At 39.6% G+C, this 22,981-nt stretch overlaps 1 protein-coding gene across 1 annotated transcript in view; it reads left to right on the forward strand.

The window, feature by feature from the left end:
• Window positions 1–22,981, forward strand: part of CPD (carboxypeptidase D) — a 97,375-nt gene that overhangs the window by 36,806 nt on the left and 37,588 nt on the right. The window contains exons 3-7 of the mRNA XM_005583339.4: window positions 12,021–12,163; window positions 12,845–13,014; window positions 13,852–14,201; window positions 14,684–14,875; window positions 18,887–19,054. Of these exons, the coding sequence (XP_005583396.2) occupies window positions 12,021–12,163; window positions 12,845–13,014; window positions 13,852–14,201; window positions 14,684–14,875; window positions 18,887–19,054 (1,023 nt within the window). The remainder of the gene's footprint in view (window positions 1–12,020; window positions 12,164–12,844; window positions 13,015–13,851; window positions 14,202–14,683; window positions 14,876–18,886; window positions 19,055–22,981) is intronic.

Here is a 22,981-nt window from a genome sequence, read left to right on the forward strand (position 1 = left end):
AAGTGCCATTAACTGCAGTGGGGAAAGACTGTGGGTGGAGCAGGTTTGGAGAAGATGAGTAGTTCAGTTTTGGATATGTTAAGTTTGTGATATACAAGTAAAGATTTTGAATAGGCAGTTGGATGTACAAGTCTGGAATCTGGGAAGAAGTCCAGGCTGGAGACAGAAATTTGAGAGTCGTTACCCTGTAGATCATGTTTAAAACCACAGGACTGTATGAGTTTCATTATACCAAGGAGATAAGTAGTAAGAGAAGAGGACCAAAGGCAGAACCTTAGGGATGCCACCTCTGTTGCCTTTGTTCTTTTTCATCTTTTCAGTAAATGGTACTACTATCTCCCTGATTTCTGAAGCCTAAAATCTAGAAGTCGTCCTTGATTTCTTCCTTCTATATCCAGACCTGTCCTCTTTGTCTCCACTACCACCAGCCTAGTCCAAGTCACCATTATCTTCTAATTCATCTCCATGCTTCCCCATTTGCCCCCCTACAGTCATTTTCCATCCAGCAGTCAGAATGATCTTGACAGAATGAAGATAATTCCAATTGTATCACACCTCTGTGCAAAACCTGCCAGTGTTCTGCACAGCAAACATTGTGAATGAATGTTCTGACTCACAAATCAGTGTGAAATATTGTCAAACATGAAACAACAGAGTGAAAAGGCAGCCTACAGAAAGGAAAAAATATTTTTGCCCTAATAATATGTTAACCCCCTCAAATATCCAGAACATGCAAAGAACTCCTACAACATAACAATAAAAAACAAATAATCTAATTTAAAAATGGGCAAAGGACTTAAATGGACATTTCTCTAAAGAAGATATACACATGGCCAACAAACATTGAAAAGATGCTCTACATCATGAATCATCACATACCCATATTCATTGCAGCATTATTCACAATTACCAAGAGGTGGAAACAACTAAATGTCAGTTGACAGATGAGTGGATAAAGAAAAGTTTGTATATTCAAAAAATGGAATCTTATTCAGCCTTAAAAAAGAAGGAAATCCTATCATATGCTATAACATCGCTGAACCTTAGGGATATTATGCTAAGTGAAATAAGCCAAAAAGACAAAATACTGCATGATTTCAGTTATATGAAGTATCTCAAGTAGTCAAAGTCTTAGAAACAGAAAGTAGAAAGGTGGTTGCCAGGAGCTGGGGAGAGTGGCAAAAGGGAGTTGTTTATAATGGATATGGAGCTTCATTTTTTGCGAGATGAAAATGTTCTAGAGCTCTATTGCACAACAATGTGAATATAGTTAACACGATTGTACTGTACATGTAAAAATGGTTAATATGATGAATTTTGTATTGTGTGTTCTTTAGTGCAATAAAACAAAAACCAAATCCCTCCTGTGGTTCCTACTGCACTTAGAATAAGATCCCCAACTTCTTACCCTAGCTGCCAAAGCTGTTTATGATCTTGTTTTGCCAGAATCCCTCAACCTCATCTTGTGCCATTCTTCCCTTGTCTGTTATTGTCCAGCCACAGTAGCTTTCTTTCTATTCCTTACACTCGCCAAACTTTTCCCCTGCCTTTGGAATGTTTTTCCCGCTGACTTTTACCAGGCTGGCTGCATCTTGTTTTTTCAGATCTTGACTTAATATTACTTCCTCATGAAGCCTTTTTGTGACTACCTAGTCTCTAGTTGCCACCAATCACTAGCTACATCATGTCACTGTACTTAAATTTCTAGGCTGGGTGTGGTGGCTCACGCCTGTAATCCCAGCACTTTGGGAGGCTGAGGCAGGTGTATCACGAGGTCAAGAGATGGAGACCATCCTGGCCAACATGGTGAAACCTCATCTCTACTAAAAATACAAAAAATTATCTGGGTGTGGTGGCGTGAGCCTGTAGTCCTAGCTACTCAGGAGGTTGAGGCAGGAGAATTGCTTGAATCTGGGAGGTGGAGGTTGCAGTGAGCCAAGATCATGCCACTGTACTCCAGCCTGGCGTCAGAGCGAGACTCAGTCTCTAAAACAAACAAACAAAATTCTGCATAGCACTTCTCACTATCTGATATTTTTCTTATTTATATTTGTTTACTGTCTGATTCCCCTATATAATAATTTTATAAGTTTTTTATATTTTAGAATTTAAAGTTTTTAAACTTTAAAAGAATGTTATGAGAAAGCAGGGACCTTGTCTGTTTTGTTCATCGCCGTATCCCAAGCACCTAGAATAGGTGCCTGGCATATATGCCTGGCATATAGTAGGTGCTCAATAAATATTTGCTGAATGAAAACTGAGCTTCCTATTCTTTTTTTTTTTTTTTTTTTTTTTTTTGAGACGGAGTCTCGCTCTGTCGCCCAGGCTGGAGTGCAGTGGTGCAATCTCGGCTCACTGCAAGCTCCGCCTCCCGGGTTCACGCCATTCTCCTGCCTCAGCCTCCCGAGTAGCTGGGACTACAGGCGCCCGCCCCTGCGCCCGGCTAATTTTTTCTATTTTTAGTAGAGACGGGGTTTCACCATGGTCTTGATCTCCTGACCTTGTGATCCGCCCACCTCGGCCTCCCAAAGTGCTGGGATTACAGGCGTGAGCCACCACGCCCGGCCGAGCTTCCTATTCTTAAATGATCATTTCTTGAAAAGGACTACTCTTCTCCCCAAGCTCCAGACCTGTCTTTTTGAATTACTTCTTGGGTATTTCTGTCTAAATATTCTACAGATACCTCGAATTCAACATGCCCCTTTCTGCTCAGTTACTCTTGCAGACCTTATTTTTTCTCTGTTAATGGCATCATCATTAGCCTGATTGATCAGGCCAGAGGTCCTCTTTGATTCCTTTCTTTCTCTCAACTCCCACTATCTATCAGATCCTGTCAGTATCTTATCTCACATCTTTCCCTTTTCTTCCACACAGTTGCCACCACAACATTTTAGGCCTAATTACTTTTTACTTGGATCATTGTAAGAAACTGCCTGACTGGGCTTTTTGCTTCCAATCCCGCACAGTTTTCCAGACCGTACTATCTTCTATTCATCATGCTACTTTTCTATTCAAAACTAACAGATGAAATGTCATTTTTTTTATGCCTTAGAAAGCCATGGAAACCTTTATCCTCAGCCTCCTTTAGACCCCAGTTACCTTTCCAGCCTCACCATTCAAGACACCCCTGCAGCTCTGTGCTCCTGCCCTCATTCTGTGGCCTTATCAGCCTCATAACTGGTGGTCAGCATACACCAGCAGCCTCCACCTTTACAAAGCCATTTCCCCTGACTACAGTGCTCCTGAACCCCCACATCTCTTTGGCTGACTCATAGTTTTGTCTTTAAGATCTAACTAAAAAACTGCCTCCCCGAGAAGCCTTTACAGATCTTCCCTCAACTCCAAAATTGAAATTAGTGGCATAGACCCATAATATCTCTATTATTAATATCATTTTTTTTTCATTTTTTCTTTTTTTTCCAAGATAGGATCTTACTTTGTTACCCAGACTGGAGTGCAGTGGTGCAATCTTGGCTCACTGCAGCCTTGACCTCCTGAGCTTAAGCAATCCTCACACCTCAACCTCCTGAGTAGCTGTGATGACAGGCATGTAGCACCATGCCCAGCTAATTTTTTTGTATTTTTTGTAGAGATGGGGTTTTGCTGTGTTGCCTAGGCTGGTCTCGACCTCCTGAGCTCAAGAAATCTGCCCAGCCTCCCAAAATATTTATTGAGCACCTACTATATGCTAGGCACTATTTTAGGTACTGCCCTCAGCCTCTCAAAGTGTTAGGATTACAGGCATGAGCCACCTCACCCAGCCTGTTATCATTTTTTAAATTGTGGTAAAGTACACATAATATAAAATTTACCATTGTAACTATTTTTAAGGGTACAATTCCCTGTCATTAAGTGCATTTACATTGCTATACAACATTCACCACTCTCCTCTACTGTCATATTTAATTATTTATGGATGTGGTTGTCCCCTCCTCTGATTAGAAACAAACACTATTATTTGTAAGTGCTGAATTAACATGGATGAACATGAATATAATCAGATCATCTCCTGAGATGAGATGTCACGTCACCAGCATCCTTGTGATCCTGCTTGGTTAACTTGAGGATTGTGTTCAGTTTTCTTCTTTGTACTTACTCAAAATGGCATTGGTTAGAGTTCATGGAGTGCTGGATTTTTAAAGGTTCTTTGCCCAATTTCTTCTTTAGAGGTTTTTGATGCTTTACACTTAACCTAACTTTTTTGTCTTACCGGTATCTATCCTATAAATATGCCAGTGAAATGGAGCATACTGCGTTAGGTAAGGTGTGCATATTTCAAGAACTAGATGTGTTTCAAAGCACGTAATAAAACTTCAGCAAAAATGAGGTTAAGAGTTTAGGCTCCGGGGCGGAGCAAGATGGCCGAATAGGAACAGCTCCAGTCTCCAACTCCCAGCGCGAGCGACACAGAAGACCGGTGATTTCTGCATTTTCAACTGAGGTACTGGGTTCATCTCACTGGGGAGTGCCGGACGATCGGTGCTGGTCAGCTGCTGCAGCCCGACCAGCGAGAGCTGAAGCAGGGCGAGGCATTGCCTCACCTGGGAAGCACAAGGGGGAAGGGAATCCCTTTTCCTAGCCAGGGGAACTGAGACACACAACACCTGGAAAATCAGGTAACTCCCACCCCAATACTGCGCTTTAAGCAAACAGGCACACCAGGAGATCATATCCCACACCTGGCCGGGAGGGTCCCACACCCACGGAGCCTCCCTCATTGCTAGCGCAGCAGTCTGTGATCTACCGGCAAGGCAGCAGCGAGGCTGGGGGAGGGGCGCCCGCCATTGCTGATGCTTAAGTAGGTAAACAAAGCTGCTGGGAAGCTCGAACTGGGTGGAGCTCACAGCAGCTCAAGGAAACCTGCCTGTCTCTGTAGACTCCACCTCTGGGGACAGGGCACAGTAAACAATAACAAATGGAACAGAAACCTCTGCAGACGCAAACGACTCTGTCTGACAGCTTTGAAGAGAGCAGTGGATCTCCCAACACGGAGGTTGAGATCTGAGAAGGGACAGACTCCCTGCTCAAGTGGGTCCCTGACCCCTGAGTAGCCTAACTGGGAGACATCCCCCACTAGGGGCAGTCTGACACCCCACACCTCACAGGGTGGAGTACACCCCTGAGAGGAAGCTTCCAAAGCAAGAATCAGACAGGTACACTTGCTGTTCAGAAATATTCTATCTTCTGCAGCCTCTGCTGCTGATACCCAGCAAACGGTCTGGAGTGGACCTCAAGCAATCTCCAACAGACCTACAGCTGAGGGTCCTGACTGTTAGAAGGAAAACTATCAAACAGGAAGGACACCTACACCAAAACCCCGTCAGTACATCACCATCATCAAAGACCAGAGGCAGATAAAACCACAAAGATGGGGAAAAAGCAGGGCAGAAAAGCTGGAAATTCAAAAAATAAGAGCGCATCTCCCCCGGCAAAGGAGCGCAGCTCATCGCCAGCAACGGATCAAAGCTGGATGGAGAATGACTTTGACGAGATGAGAGAAGAAGGCTTCAGTCCATCAAATTTCTCAGAGCTAAAGGAGGAATTACATACCCAGCGCAAAGAAACTAAAAATCTTGAAAAAAAAGTGGAAGAATTGATGGCTAGAGTAATTAATGCAGAGAAGGTCCTAAACGAAATGAAAGAGATGAAAACCATGACACGAGAAATACATGACAAATGCACAAGCTTCAGTAACCGACTCGATCAACTGGAAGAAAGAGTATGAGCGATTGAGGATTAAATGAATGAAATGAAGCGAGAAGAGAAACCAAAAGAAAAAAGAAGAAAAAGAAATGAACAAAGCCTGCAAGAAGTATGGGATTATGTAAAAAGACCAAATCTACGTCTGATTGGGGTGCCTGAAAGTGAGGGGGAAAATAGAACCAAGTTGGAAAACACTCTTCAGGATATCATCCAGGAGAACTTCCCCAACCTAGTAGGGCAGGCCAACATTCAAATCCAGGAAATACAGAGAACGCCACAAAGATACTCCTCGAGAAGAGAAACTCCAAGACACATAATTGCCAGATTCACCAAAGTTGAAATGAAGGAAAAAATCTTAAGGGCAGCCAGAGAGAAAGGTCGGGTTACCCACAAAGGGAAGCCCATCAGACTAACAGCAGATCTCTCAGCAGAAACTCTCCAAGCCAGAAGAGAGTGGGGGCCAATATTCAACATTCTTAAAGAAAAGAATTTTCAACCCAGAATTTCATATCCAGCCAAACTAAGTTTCATCAGTGAAGGAGAAATAAAATCCTTTACAGATAAGCAAATGCTTAGAGATTTTGTCACCACTAGGCCTGCCTTACAAGAGACCCTGAAGGAAGCACTAAACATGGAAAGGAACAACCGGTACCAGCCATTGCAAAAACATGCCAAGATGTAAAGACCATCGAGGCTAGGGAGAAACTGCATCAACTAACGAGCAAAATAACCAGTTAATATCATAATGGCAGGATCAAGTTCACACATAACAATCTTAACCTTAAATGTAAATGGACTAAATGCTCCAATTAAAAGACACAGACTGGCAAACTGGATAAAGAGTCAAGACCCATCAGTCTGCTGTATTCAGGAGACCCATCTCACACACAGAGACATACATAGGCTAAAAATAAAGAGATGGAGGAAGATTTACCAAGCAAATGGAGAACAAAAAAAAGTGGGGGTTGCAATCCTAGTCTCTGATAAAACAGACTTTAAACCATCAAAGATCAAAAGAGACAAAGAAGGCCATTACATAATGGTAAAGGGATCAATTCAACAGGAAGAGCTAACTATCCTAAATATATATGCACCCAATGCAGGAGCACCCAGATTCATAAAGCAAGTCCTTAGAGACTTACAAAGAGACTTAGACTCCCATACAATAATAATGGGAGACTTCAACACTCCACTGTCAACATTAGACAGATCAACGAGACAGAAAGTTAACAAGGATATCCAGGAATTGAACTCATCTCTGCAGCAAGCAGACCTAATAGACATCTATAGAACTCTCCACCCCAAATCAACAGAATATACATTCTTCTCAGCATCACATCGTACTTACTCCAAAACTGACCACGTAATTGGAAATAAAGCACTCCTCAGCAAATGTACAAGAACAGAAATTGTAACAAACTGTCTCTCAGACCACAGTGCAATCAAACTAGAACTCAGGACTAAGAAACTCAATCAAAACCGCTCAACTACATGGAAACTGAACAACCTGCTCCTGAATGACTACTGGGTACATAACGAAATGAAGGCAGAAATAAAGATGTTCTTTGAAACCAATGAGAACAAAGATACAACATACCAGAATCTCTGGGACACATTTAAAGCAGTGTGTAGAGGGAAATTTATAGCACTAAATGCCCACAAGAGAAAGCAGGAAAGATCTAAAATTGACACTCTAACATCGCAATTAAAAGAACTAGAAAAGCAAGAGCAAACTCATTCGAAAGCTAGCAGAAGGCAAGAAATAACTAAGATCAGAGCAGAACTGAAGGAGATAGAGACACAAAAAACCCTCCAAAAAATCAATGAATCCAGGAGTTGGTTTTTTGAAAAGATCAACAAAATTGACAGACCACTAGCAAGACTAATAAAGAAGAAAAGAGAGAAGAATCAAATAGACGCAATTAAAAATGATAAAGGGGATATCACCACTGACCCCACAGAAATACAAACTACCATCAGAGAATACTATAAACACCTCTACGCAAATAAACTGGAAAATCTAGAAGAAATGGATAATTTCCTGGACACTTACACTCTTCCAAGACTAAACCAGGAAGAAGTTGAATCCCTGAATAGACCAATAGCAGGCTCTGAAATTGAGGCAATAATTAATAGCCTACCAACCAAAGAAAGTCCAGGACCAGATGGATTCACAGCTGAATTCTACCAGAGGTACAAGGAGGAGTTGGTACCATTCCTTCTGAAACTATTCCAATCAATAGAAAAAGAGGGAATCCTCCCTAACTCATTTTATGAGGCCAACATCATCCTGATACCAAAGCCTGGCAGAGACACAACAAAAAAAGAGAATTTTAGACCAATATCCCTGATGAACATCGATGCAAAAATCCTCAATAAAATACTGGCAAACCGGATTCAGCAACACATCAAAAAGCTTATCCACCATGATCAAGTGGGCTTCATCCCTGGGATGCAAGGCTGGTTCAACATACGTAAATCAATAAACATAATCCAACATATAAACAGAACCAAAGACAAGAACCACATGATTATCTCAATAGATGCAGAAAAGGCTTTTGACAAAATTCAACAGCCCTTCATGCTAAAAACACTCAATAAATTCGGTATTGATGGAACGTACCTCAAAATAATAAGAGCTATTTATGACAAACCCACAGCCAATATCATACTGAATGGGCAAAAACTGGAAAAATTCCCTTTGAAAACTGGCACAAGACAGGGATGCCCTCTCTCACCACTCCTATTCAACATAGTGTTGGAAGTTCTGGCTAGGGCAATTAGGCAAGAGGAAGAAATAAAGGGTATTCAGTTAGGAAAAGAAGAAGTCAAATTGTCCCTGTTTGCAGATGACATGATTGTATATTTAGAAAACCCCATTATCTCAGCCCAAAATCTCCTTAAGCTGATAAGCAACTTCAGCAAAGTCTCAGGATACAAAATTAATGTGCAAAAATCACAAGCATTCTTATACACCAATAACAGACAAACAGAGAGCCAAATCAGGAATGAACTTCCATTCACAATTGCTTCAAGGAGAATAAAATACCTAGGAATCCAACTGACAAGGGATGTAAAGGACCTCTTCAAGGAGAACTACAAACCACTGCTCAAGGAAATAAAAGAGGACACAAACAAATGGAAGAACATACCATGCTCATGGATAGGAAGAATCAATATTGTGAAAATGGCCATACTGCCCAAGGTAATTTATAGATTCAATGCCATCCCCATCAAGCTACCAATGAGTTTCTTCACAGAATTGGAAAAAACTGCTTTAAAGTTCATATGGAACCAAAAAAGAGCCCGCATCTCCAAGACAATCCTAAGTCAAAAGAACAAAGCTGGAGGCATCACGCTACCTGACTTCAAACTATACTACAAGGCTACAGTAACCAAAACAGCATGGTACTGGTACCAAAACAGAGATATAGACCAATGGAACAGAACAGAGTCCTCAGAAATAATACCACACATCTACAGCCATTTGATCTTTGACAAACCTCAGAGAAACAAGAAATGGGGAAAGGATTCCCTATTTAATAAATGGTGCTGGGAAAATTGGCTAGCCATAAGTAGAAAGCTGAAACTGGATCCTTTCCTTACTCCTTATACGAAAATTAATTCAAGATGGATTAGAGACTTAAATGTTAGACCTAATACCATAAAAATCCTAGAGGAAAACCTAGGTAGTACCATTCAGGACATAGGCATGGGCAAAGACTTCATGTCTAAAACACCAAAAGCAACGGCAGCAAAAGCCAAAATTGACAAATGGGATCTCATTAAACTAAAGAGCTTCTGCACTGCAAAAGAAACTACCATCAGAGTGAACAGGCAACCTACAGAATGGGAGAAAATTTTTGCAATCTACTCATCTGACAAAGGGCTAATATCCAGAACCTACAAAGAACTCAAACAAATTTACAAGAAAAAAACAAACAACCCCATCAAAAAGTGGGCAAAGGATATGAACAGACATTTCTCAAAAGAAGACATTCATACAGCCAACAGACACATGAAAAAATGCTCATCATCACTGGCCATCAGAGAAATGCAAATCAAAACCACAATGAGATACCATCTCACACCAGTTAGAATGGCAATCATTAAAAAGTCAGGAAACAACAGGTGCTGGAGAGGATGTGGAGAAATAGGAACACTTTTACACTGTTGGTGGGATTGTAAACTAGTTCAACCATTGTGGAAAACAGTATGGCGATTCCTCAAGGATCTAGAACTAGATGTACCATATGACCCAGCCATCCCATTACTGGGTATATACCCAAAGGATTATAAATTATGCTGCTATAAAGACACATGCACACGTATGTTTATTGCAGCACTATTCACAATAGCAAAGACTTGGAATCAACCCAAATGTCCATCAGTGACAGATTGGATTAAGAAAATGTGGCACATATACACCATGGAATACTATGCAGCCATAAAAAAGGATGAGTTTGGGTCCTTTGTAGGGACATGGATGCAGCTGGAAACCATCATTCTTAGCAAACTATCACAAGAACAGAAAACCAAACACCGTGTGTTCTCACTCATAGGTGGGAACTGAACAATGAGAACACTTGGACTCAGGAAGGGGAACATCACACACCGGGGCCTATCATGGGGAGGGGGGAGGGGGGAGGGATTGCATTGGGAGTTATACCTGATGTAAATGATGAGTTGATGGGTGCAGCACACCAACATGGCACAAGTATACATATGTAACAAACTTGCACGTTATGCACATGTACCCTACAACTTAAAGTATAATAATAATAAATAAATTAAAAAAAAAAAAGAGTTTAGGCTCCAATAATATTGCTACGATTTTATTTCTGTCAAAGTTTTGTTATTTTTGCTATATTGTTTGCTTTTCTTCAATGTTTTATAAGCCCCTGTTCTTTGATGAACTCCTAATAAGCTGTGCTTAAAACTATGACATTGACCTTTCTCCAGAACCAGGTTTCAGAATTGTCTGTTTTTCACATTCTCTCCCTGCCTTTTCTCTTATAATCAAATCAGCCTGTTTTTGTTTTTGTTTTGGAGACGGAGTCTCACTCTGTTGTCCAGGCTGGAGTGCAGTAGCACTATCTCTGCTAATTGCAACCTCTGCCTCCTGGGTTCAAGCAATTCTTCTGCCTCAGCCTCCCCAGTAGCTGGGACTACAGGCGTGTGCCACCACACCCAGCTAATTTTTTGTATTTTTAGTAGAGACAGGATTTCACCATGTTGCCCAGGCTAGTCTCGAACTCCTGAACTCAGGCAATCTGCCCTTCTCCACCTCACAAAGTGCTAGGATTACAGGCATGGGCCATTGTGCCCGGCTCAAATCAGCATGTGTTTTTAAACATCATAGAATGCAAGGGTTGGAAGGGTCTTTTGTGGTCAGCTAACATTCACTTTGTATATAAATAAATAAATAAATAAATAAATAAATAAATACCCATGTTAATGCCAAAGGGTTCTCATCCAGTAAGTGGCAGAAGAATCTATGATGGAAGCATATCTTTTGGTGCTGTCAGTGAAAGGGAAGTTATTCTCCCTCCTGATCTGAAGGGTCCTATGTGACATCACCTGAGATGCACTGGGGGTTGAGGAAAGATGACCCTTAAAATCTGCATTTGCGCTTTGCAAGAGCAAGGCAAGATCACAGAGAAGTTACACATGCTCCTTTCTTCACTTTTTAGTCTTTATCCGCTAAAAACAAGATGTGAGAAAATCAAGTGACAAGAATGATAGGGTAATAGGCTGTCAACAAAATGAGTGTGTGGGCTTATATAGGTATAAACGTGGTGAAGGTCATAGACCATGGATGCTTATTCCCTTTTAAGTTCCACCTTCCATTTAACACATTTTGAAAGAATTTATTGTGTCTTATTTTCCCCTTTGTGCCCCACTTTTCGTATCTGTAAAATGGATGAAATAGTAGGATCTGAAATAGTACATACAATTGCTGTAAAGATTAAATGCTAATACACATAAAGCTCTTAGAACAGGTCTGGTATATAATAAACACTCAAAGCTATTATCGTTATTGTTACTGGTATTAACTGATATCTTTGTACTTTTCATAACTGCTCATTCTATCAATTAAATGTATTTTTCACTATATGTTCTTTTTCAATGTATATTCCTTTTAACCTTCCTTCTTAGCCTCCACTATAGTTCAGATGCCTTCTACAATTTCAAACAATTTAATGAAAAGAAAAGAAAATTTATACATGCAGAGTTGGCTGATTTAATTTCTTCAGTCTTTTGGAGGGTATAATTATTTTCCTTCTGAGAGTAAACTTCTTTTTTCCATGTTACAGGTGGTATGCAAGATTACAATTATGTGTGGGCCAACTGTTTCGAGATCACATTAGAACTGTCTTGTTGCAAGTACCCACCTGCTTCACAGCTTCGACAGGAATGGGAGAACAATCGTGAGTCTTTGATCACATTGATTGAAAAGGTAAAAGTAGATGACTGGAAGGTTGGGGTATAGAAACAGGATTAAATAAGAGAGAAATCTGGATGCATGTGAATGACAATCTATACAGTATTAGATGTCCTTTATCTGTTTTTACTACTTAAGATTATAAATTATCTTTAAAGATTATTAGGTTACAATCTATTAAAACATATTCTAGTTCTGCTTCCCCTGCCCCTTGCCCCCAGCTCTCTGCTCCATAGGGCTTCCTTTGCCTGTCTTGGAACACTAACTTATACAAACTGAAATAATTAGCCAAATTTGTACTTTCAGGGTCTTACAATGTCACGTGATCATATTTGCTAGTGAGCCTTTACCACTATATGAACCATGGACATCAGTTTAATTTAAACATCACACAGACTAATACAGCAATTGGATACACCAGCAATTACACCCTTTTGAGAAAACTAGAAGTCTGGCTTTGAGGAGAGGGAATTTTTAAAAGCACCTTACTATTGTCGAGTTCAGACACATGGCTTAAGTTTAAGGATTTAATACTTCTGTCTGTATTTTATTTAAACTTCAAGGGATTGAAAATGTTTTGGGGGAGAGAGAAGAGTCACTTTATTTTTTAGAAATTCTACTATCAGTGCAGAGAAAAGTTGTGCCCTTTTGCCTTCTAAATTCATGGTCTCTGAACTTGGATTCTTGTCTTCTTAGGTTCACATTGGAGTGAAAGGATTTGTTAAAGATTCCATAACAGGATCTGGTTTAGAGAATGCAACCATCTCAGTGGCTGGTATTAATCATAATATCACAACAGGCAGATTTGGTGATTTCTACCGATTACTTGTTCCTGGAACTTATAACCTTACAGTAGTCTTAACTGGGTAAGAATTTAAACTATGTAGACTCTTAGTTAAAATGTCAAGTCTCTGTTTTATATCTAAGACAGAAATATAGTCTAGTACATGTTGTTTATTTTTTGTGGCTTTTATTTTTCCGTATTTTCTGATTTTTCTCCTTTTGTAATAAGAAAATACTATTGTGGAGTTTTTTGTCACATAGTCTAATAGTACAATGGGATATGAAGCATAGTTGTAGCAATAGAGGAAGGACAGTTTTTAAAACGTGAAAAGATATTCAGCTGTGTAAAGCATTGCCTTAAAGCTAACTGAATACCAGAGTAGAAGAAACCCAGTGCTCTGTAAATGACACTTTTGAAGAACTGTCTTAACAGCTTTCTGATTTATTAAATGAGTGGTTTCCCACCTCCCCTGGAAAGCTTTCTGGAAGCTCACTTTGATAAGGATTTAATTGATAACCTTTAATCTTGAACTTTCCTGCTTGAAAAAGAAGTTGGAATGTCAGTTTGATAAGACACTGCAAAGAATTGTATAATTTATCCCTTGTTTGAGTACTGTAGCAGTGGTTACAATGGAGTAACAGCGCATCTTTCAACATGTTCTTTCCTTTGAATGTAATTTTTTTGGTATACATTCTAGTGTGTGGTACTTGAGAAGATTTGGTAAGAGAAATAGTTGTTTAATCTGGGGTTCTTTGTGAAATAATGTCCTAAAACTCTTAAATTTACACATCTCTATTTAGTTTGAGTTTTGATAGATCGCTAAGCATAAGAGGATGAAAAGGCTTCTGTGCTTTTATAATGTTAAAGCATTGTATGTCTTAACTATAAACCGTTTACTTTTCCAATTTTTTTTTTTCAGGTATATGCCATTGACTGTTACTAATATAGTGGTGAAAGAAGGACCAGCCACAGAGGTGGATTTGTCTCTTAGGCCAACTGTAACTTCAGTAATCCCTGACACGACAGAGGCTGTAGCAACTGCTAGCACAGTTGCTATACCTAATATTCTTTCTGGAACATCATCCTCCTACCAGCCAATTCAGCCGAAGGACTTTCACCACCACCATTTCCCTGATATGGAAATCTTCTTGAGAAGGTTTGCCAATGAATATCCTAACATTACCCGGCTTTATTCATTGGGAAAATCAGTAGAGTCAAGAGAACTTTATGTGATGGAGATATCTGATAATCCAGGTGTCCATGAACCAGGTAATTGGTATGGTCTTACACATAATTTCAGTAGTGCCCCTCAAAGCCATATTCAATATTGCTATGTTTCATCCAGAAAGGTCGCCTACAGTTTGTATAACTGGCATTAAGAAAACCTAACTAAAATTAAAAGAAAGCAAAAACAAAAAATGTAATTAATCTTTTCCCGGAAAAGAGGAAATCCTTTTGCTAACCCATATTAGGCATGGTATTTAATATGTGCATAGATTAGATTTATTCTGCTAATAGTGTTTTATTTATTTATATTACATGGCATATATATGCTTTGAGCCTGCTCAGACATAAGTATTAGTAAGGAAACTGCTTTATAAGATGTTTCTGAAGGTTTTTTCTGCCTCCTTTGCCAAAATACATGCTTAAAAAAATTTTTAGTACAGGATTTATATATGTTGGGGAAAAAAACAGAGTCCATGATGATTAGAAACAAAAAAAAGCCTTCCATGTAATTACTTTGTTTTCAGGTGAACCAGAATTTAAGTACATTGGAAATATGCATGGAAATGAAGTGGTTGGAAGAGAACTGCTGTTGAACCTCATCGAATACCTTTGTAAGAACTTTGGAACAGACCCTGAAGTCACAGATTTGGTTCATAGCACTAGAATTCACCTTATGCCATCCATGAATCCTGATGGATATGAAAAGTCCCAGGAAGGTAAAGAATAGCTATTAATTCTTAATCATTTGATCATCATATAGAATGATTATTTTGATGTAGAACAGAATTTGAACTGGTTCTTTCGGAATTTCTTCCTATTTTTTTTCCTTATAATTTGTGATTGATTTTAGCTCTTGTATTCTTATATGATGATCTGGTCTGTTCAGGAATTATGTGATCAAATTTATATATTTAGTGGTGTTTTCCACTTGGTAATGGTTCTTATTTACTAGAAATAGAATATAAGACTTTTACAAATTGTTTTATTTCAGCAATAGTTCTGTTGACAAAGAGTCAAACTCTGTAAAATATTTGAAGGGATTTATTCTGAGCCAAATATGAGTGACTATGGCCCATGACACAGCCCTCAGACCCTGACGACATGTGTTCAGAGTAGTCAGGGTGCAGCTTGGTTTTATACATTTTAAGAAGACATGAGACATCAATCAAACACATTTAAGGTATACATTGGTTTGGTCCAAAAAGGGGGTGAGGGTTGAAAGAGTTATTAAGTTGAAAGGAATGTCTGGGTTAGGATAAGAGGTTGTAGTTACCAAAGTTTGATCATGTAGATGAAGCCTCCAGGTAGCAGGCTTCACAGAGAATAGATTGTAAATGTTTCTTATCAGACTTAAGGCCTCTGTTGGTATTAAATGTTTTTTTTTTTTTTTTTTTTTTTTTTTTTGAGACAGAGTCTCGCTCTGTCGCCCAGGCTGGAGTGCTGTGTCCGGATCTCAGCTCACTGCAAGCTCCGCCTCCCGGGTTCCCGCCATTCTCCTGCCTCAGCCTCCCGAGTAGCTGGGACTACAGGCGCCCGCCACCTCGCCCGGCTAGTTTTTTGTATTTTTTAGTAGAGACGGGGTTTCACCGTGTTAGCCAGGATGGTCTCGATCTCCTGACCTCCTGATCCGCCCGTCTCGGCCTCCCAAAGTGCTGGGATTACAGGCTTGAGCCACCGCGCCCGGCCGGTATTAAATGTTGATTGGCTTTTCCTGATTTCCAAAGAGAGGAGGCATAATGAGGCATGTCTGACCCCCATTTCCCGTCATGGCCTGAACCAGTCTTTCAGGTTAACTTTGGAGTGCCCTGGTCAAGAGGAGGGAATCTATTCAGATAGGCCCTGCCTATTGAGCAGGGCCTTAGAATTTTATTTTGAGTTTACAGTTCTTATTAAATTATTATTTTGGGAACCTTATTTCATAAGTGAAAAATCAAACCAGATATCTCTCTGAGCCAGTGACTCTGTTTTGACTCTTAGTTCTACTCCCTGTGCATGTTCCAGACTTGCTAATTTATTGACTTCCTGATTTCTTTGCCTTCTCTGGGCAAGCCCATCTTTCCTGGGGCGTTATAGTATGGGCTGGGACAGCAGACCCTTATAAACAACACTAGGGGAGTGAGAGTTCATCTTTTCCCAGCCCATGATTTCTTCCAGCCAATGATATCTATCAGGCACCACAGTATAATATGGAGCCTCATGACTTATTACTAGCACTGACTTGACCATTGGGAGGATCAGTTGGTCATTAGTTGGTCATTAGTACCCAGGAGTTGGTCATTAGTACCCAGAAGCTCTCTTGAACAAATGGGCACAAGATCTTACTTATATATGTATATATTTCAGATTTTTCCCCCTAAGGTTCTCATTCTCTGTCAGTGCCACAAATCTCTCCTACATACTCCCTAGACCTTTCTGAAAGGTGGAACTAATTACACTAGTAAGCCCTCCAGTTTTCTTCAGTGTCTTGCAATTTTTCTCATTATAATGACAATAGTAAGGCTCCTACTCGCTATTAAAATGGAATATGCACAGTTAAGCTTAAATTGAACTTTCTCTTCCGTCAGGTTAAACTTCCAGCTGTGTTCTTGGCTAACTTTACCTTTTTGTGATCACTTTAATGTGAGCATATCACAATTTTCTTTTCATTTGGTCTATTTCTTACAATGTCTTAGTGAGCTTTATACAAGTACAGAGAGGAGTGTAGAGTTCCTGGCCAGGCGTAGTGGCTCACGCTGATAATCCCAGCACTTTGGGAGGTCGAGGTGGGTGGATCATTTGAGGCCAGGAGTTCAAGAGCAGCCTGGCCAACATGGTGAAACCCTGTTTCTACTAAAAATACAAAAAATTAGCTGGGCGTGGTGGCACATACCTGTAATTCCAGCTACTTGGGGGGCTGAGGCACAAGAATTGCTTGAACCCGGGAAGTGGAGGTAGCAGTGAGCCGAGATGGCGCCACTGCACTATAGTCTAGGCCACAGAGTGAGACTCTGTCTCAAAAAAAAAAAAAAAAAAAAAAAAAAAGGAAAAAGAGTATAGAGTTCTCCTCTGATCAGTAATTTCCATTCAACATTGTGATCATGTCATTATATGCGGATTAGTGACACTTAAACAGTGCTTTAATATAATTTGTCTAATTGGAATTTTTTTCCTCCCAGATTATGAGCAGAGGACAAAAATCAAACGATAATGGTTTTACCTTTCTGTTCAAAATATCTGGAAGAGATACAGTTTTTAAACACGCAGTGTGAAAAAGATGTGTTTTAATTGTAATGCCCAGCCAGGCACTGTGGCTCACGCCTGTAATCCCAGCACTTTGGGAGGCTGAGGCAGGTGGATCACAAGGTCAGGAGTTTGAGACCAGCCTGGTGAACATGGTGAAATCTCATCTCTACTAAAGATATAAAAAATTAGCTGGGTGTGGTGGTGCACACTTGTAATCCCAGCTACTAGCATGGCTGAGGCAGGAAAATCGCTTGAACCCGGGAAGCAGAGGTTGCAGTAAGCCAAGATTGCGCCATTGCACTCCAGCCTGGGCAACAAGGCGAGACTCCATCTCAAAAAAAAAAAAAAGTAATGTCTTACAGGTTCTTCCTGCCTGCTACACAGGCAAAACAGTGCATTGAGACCATGGTATCGCATTAAAGAGTTTAATTCATGCAAGGCCAGCCACGCAGGAGAACTGGAGTTATCACTCAAATCAGTCTCCCCGAAGGCTCAGAGATTAGGGTTTTTCAAAGATAGTTTGATGGACAAGGGGCTAGAGAATGGGTTGATTGGTTGGAGATGAAATCATAGGGATGTGGAAAACAGTCCTCATGTACTGAGTCAGCTTCTGGTTGGGAGCCACAGGACCAGCTGAGTTACAAGTCACTGGTCTTGGTGATGTCAGCTGGTTGTCAGAAATGCAAAAGTCTGAAAAACGTCTCAGAAGGCCAATCTTAGGTTCAATAGTGATGTTATCTACAGGAGTAGTTGGGGAAGTTACAAATCTTATAACTTCTAAAACGATGGCTGGTTATCCTTTAATTACACATACATGTTAGCCAAATTCAGGCCCCTCTTATAATCCCAACCTTGTGACCTTTCATTAGTTTTACAAAGGTGGTTTAGTTTTGGGAAAGGTTATTATCATCCTTGCTTTAAAATTAAACTGTAAGCTAAATTTCTCCCAAAGTTAGCTTGGCCGATGCCCAGGAATGACCAAGGACAGCTTGGAGGTTAGAAGTAAGGTGGAGTCTGGCCAGGCGTGGTGGCTCACTCCTGTAATCCTAGCACTTTGAGAGGCTGAGGGGGGCGAGTCACCTGATGTCAGGAGTTCAAGACCAGCCTGGCCAACATGATGAAACCCCATCTCTACTAAAACATACAAAAATTAGCCAGGCATAATGGCAGGTGCCTGGAATCCCAGCTACTTGGGAGGCTGAGATGGGAGAATTGCTTGAACCTGGGAGATGGTGGTTGCAGTGAGCTGAGATTGTGCCACTGCACTCTAGCCTGGGTGGCTGAGACTGCATCTCAAAAAAAAAAAAAAAAAAAAATGTGGAGTCAACTATGTCAGATTTGTCCTACTGTAATAATTTTGCAAAGACAGTTTCATAATCATAGGTGATTGATAATAGTGAAGCCTGATATGTTCACATTTGCCTTAAGGTATCTGAAGTAGTACATGTTGGAATAAAATAGAAGTGAACATGGCTTATATTCACATCCTTTATCATATCATACAGGAGATTCAATAAGTGTAATTGGCAGAAACAACAGCAACAACTTTGACCTGAACCGAAATTTCCCAGACCAGTTTGTTCAGATCACAGATCCTACGCAACCAGAAACTATTGCTGTAATGAGCTGGATGAAGTCCTATCCATTTGTACTTTCAGCAAACCTGCATGGAGGTATGGCAACTTTATATTCTACTAATTAGTTCTTGTTGAGAGCATTTGGAAATCCTGGTGGAATTTTATCTGTTTGTAGTGTTATGCTTTCTTAAAATGAGTATCCTGTTACTGCTTTTATGGCAGACAACAGTAAAGGTCTTTTCTCATTACTTTTTCAGCCAGTGTCCTGGCTGTTTCTTTCCTCCTGCTTTCTCTCATTTTTTTCCTCCTCTTCTCTTCTCCTTCTACCCCCATCTCTTCTCTCCACCCTTTCTCCTCTCCTTTCTCACCTACTACTTCTCTCTCTCCCTTCTCTTATCTCCTCTCCCCTTTCTTCTCTTGTCTTTTTTCTCCTCTCCTCTCCTTCTCCCCCATCTCTCCCCCTACTCTGCTCTTCCTTCTCCTCTCCTCTTCCTCTCATAGTTCTTCAGGTATTTTGTATTTATCTCTCACACTGGGAACTTGGTAACCTATTCTTTGTCATTAATAAAAATTGATCCAAATGTTTATTTCTGTTTTCTCCTTGAAGTTTAATAAATCTTTCATGTAAATTTAGATTTTGATATTCTCTATTTTTCACTTGGTATGTCCTTAACTGCAGCAAAATGACCACATTCTCATGTAGTACCTGAGCGCATATACCTCCATATAATTTAGCAGGGATGGATCAGTTGAATAGAATGAGTGTCAAGATTAAAAATCACCACAATGTCCAACTAAGGTTGTGAATAAGAGTGAAGATATCGGTACCCAAGAGAACCAAAATGTGTCCACACATAAACTCACTTGAACAAAATGTTCACTCATTTAATATACAATGCTCATGTATATGAATGTTCAGTGTACACGAATGTTCATTCAGGATTATTCACAATAACAAAAAAGTAGAAACAACCCAAACAACCATCATCTGATAAATGGATAAATAAAATGTGGTCTGCCCTTACAATGAATATTATTTGTCTCGAAAAGGAATCAAGTGCTGATACATGCTATAACATAGATCCTTGAAACCTTATGCTAAGTGACAAAAGCCAGTCATAAGAGACCACATGGTGCATGATTATTATTTTTTTAAATCAAGTTAATGATTATATTTTTATGAAATTTTTAGAGTAGGCATATCCATAGAGACAGAAAGTAGATTAAAGATTGCATTGGGCTGAAGTGAATAGTGGTAGGAGGTGATAGGGGAGTGACTGCTAGTGGATTTTGGGGTTTCTTTTTGGAGTTATGAAAATGTTCTATAACTAGATAGTGGTAGTGGTTGTACAACCCTGTGAATATAACCAACTTTAAATGGGTGAATTGCATGGTACTTGAATTACATCAGTAAAACTGCTAAAAAAAAAAAAAAAAAAAAAAAAAAAAAAAAAGAGTAACAAGTATTAGCACCAGGGGCAATGGGGAAGAAATTTAGTTTCAACATTTATTGGAATATCCAGAAGTATCATAGTTGAGCCTTCATGTCATATAGAGTAGCCTGCCATTTTAGAATGACAGTACATACTGATGGATATTTAGATTTAGGAAGTTAAGTGAGATTCTCCAAAAATTGCTTTGAAAGATTGCCAATAGTAGAAAAAAGTACTTCTACAGTTGGTAATCATATATTCTTCTCAGAGAGTCAAATAAGAACAATGAAGTTATACCCTAGTTGGAAAAATAAATTTTTTGTTTCTTTTATTATATTTTATGTGTTTAATGCTGTGTTTGATAGAAGACACTTTCTATTTAGAGCTTTAAAAATATTCTCATAATAAATCACACATCATGTTGGCTAAATCTAAAAAGTTAATAATAGTTACATTCCGGTGAAAATAAGTCACAGATTTACAAATGTGGTATCCAAACCTTGGCATGGTGAGAGGTAGGAATCTTTAGTCGTGCAGACATTTTTCTTTCCATGACATACTTTGTTTTCTCATCTTAAAATCCTTATTTAAATGGAGTTTGAAATCTTGGCAAAGCAGTTTGAAGGACAATTTCTTTGTTGCTGTACAGGAGTAAAAAACCTCATAGATTCCGTAGCTGGAGCTTGTGAATTAAGGTGATAAAAGACAGATTAAAAGGAAAAAGCATACAAATTTTATTGATGTTTGTATGTGGCACAGGCAACAGGTGGTGGGGGAGTTCATAGGAAAGACGTGAAACTCTCAGAAAAGCAGTTAGTGTTAAGGACTTAGTGCTCTTATAACAAAGGGTGATAGATACCTTGTGGAAAAGTGACTACACAAAGGAAGGAGTTTGGACTTCTAAGGGTGATAAATTGTAGGAAAGTGACTAGGAAATATATGGGGGAAACTAATGAAAGATGAGGGTTATTTCACTAAGGTTTGTTTGTGTCAACTCATCTTGGCATTGATTATCCCATCTCTGATGGTACCAGGAAGGTGCCTTTCTCACGTGAAATTTATGCCCAATTTTAGGCAGAAAGGGGGAGGGTAGATAGCCTTTCCTGCATCTGCTGTTTCTCAGTTGCCTTCAGCCCTAAATAATTAATACGCTAAAGAGTCATATTCTGGGGCAGCACGTTCTGATTCCTTTCACTGCCAACTTTATAATTTAGAAGGATCTTGAAAGAAGATAGGGTAAAGCAATATTCTTTTTCATAAATTTTCAAAAATTTTGATACTAATTTTTTTATTGCGGTGAAGTTTACATAATTCCAGTAGCATTTGGTGCATTCATAGTGTTTTGTAACTGCCCCCTCTATCTTGTTCCAAAACATTTTTATCTCCCCGAAAGGATACCCCACACCCATTTAACAGTGACTCCCCTTTCCTTTCTCCCCTCAAGCTCTGGTAACCACCAATCTTTGTTCTGTCTCTGGGGATTTACCTATTCTGGATATTTCATGGAAATGGAATCATATAGCATATGACCTTTCGTGTCTGGCTTCTTTGATTTAGCACAGTGTTTTCAAGGTTCACTCATGTTGTAACATGTATCAGTACTTCATTCCTTTCTATGGTTGAATAATAGTGTATTATATATACATGTATATGTATCAATATCACATTTACTTTATCCATTTACTTACTGATGGACATTTGGGTTGTTTTGACTTTTTGACTACAATGAAAAATTCTCCTATGCTCATTGGCATTCAGATATCTATTTGAGTTCCTTTTTTCTTTTCCCTGTGCCCCCCTTGTTTTGAAACGGAGTCTCACTCTGTTACCCAGGCTGGAATGTAAGTGGTGTGATCATGGCTCACTGCAGCCTCAAACTCCTGAGCTCAGGCAATCCTCCTACCTCAGCCTCCCAAGTAGCTGGAACTGCAAGCATGCACCACCACACCTGGCTTATTTTTAATTTTTTGTAGAGACAGGATCTCCCAGTGTTGCCCAGACTGATCTTGAATTCCTGGGCTCAAGCAATCCACCTGCCTTGGCCTCCCAAAGTGCTGAGATTATAGGCGTGAACTACTGTACACAGCCCCTGTATTCAGTTCTTTTGGGTGTGCACCTAGGAGTGAAATTGTCATATGATAATTCCATGTTAAGCTTTTTGAGAAATTGCCGAGGCTGGACTATTTTACATTCCTGCCAGCAATGTATGAGGTTCCAGTTTCTTCCTATCCTCACCACCATTTACTATTTTCTATTTTTATTATTATAGCCATCCTAGCGGGTGAGAAGTAGTACCTCATTTTGGTTTTGGTGTGCATTTCTCCAATAACTAATGATGCCGAGGATATTTTCATGAGCTTGTTGGCCATTTATCTATGTTCTTTGGAGAAATATCTGTTCAAGTCCTTTGCCCAAATTTTAATTGAGTTTTTGTCTTTGTTGTTAAGTTGAAAGAGTTTTAAAATATGTTCTGGATACTGGACCCTTAACAGGCTTGCAAAATATTTTCCCCCATTCTATAGGTTGTCTTTTCTCTTTCTTATGTCCTTGATGCATAAAAGTTTTTTATTTTAATGGAATCCTATATATC

The sequence above is a fragment of the Macaca fascicularis genome, chromosome 16 (assembly GCF_037993035.2).
Source record: "Macaca fascicularis isolate 582-1 chromosome 16, T2T-MFA8v1.1".
Lineage (NCBI taxonomy): Eukaryota > Metazoa > Chordata > Mammalia > Primates > Cercopithecidae > Macaca > Macaca fascicularis.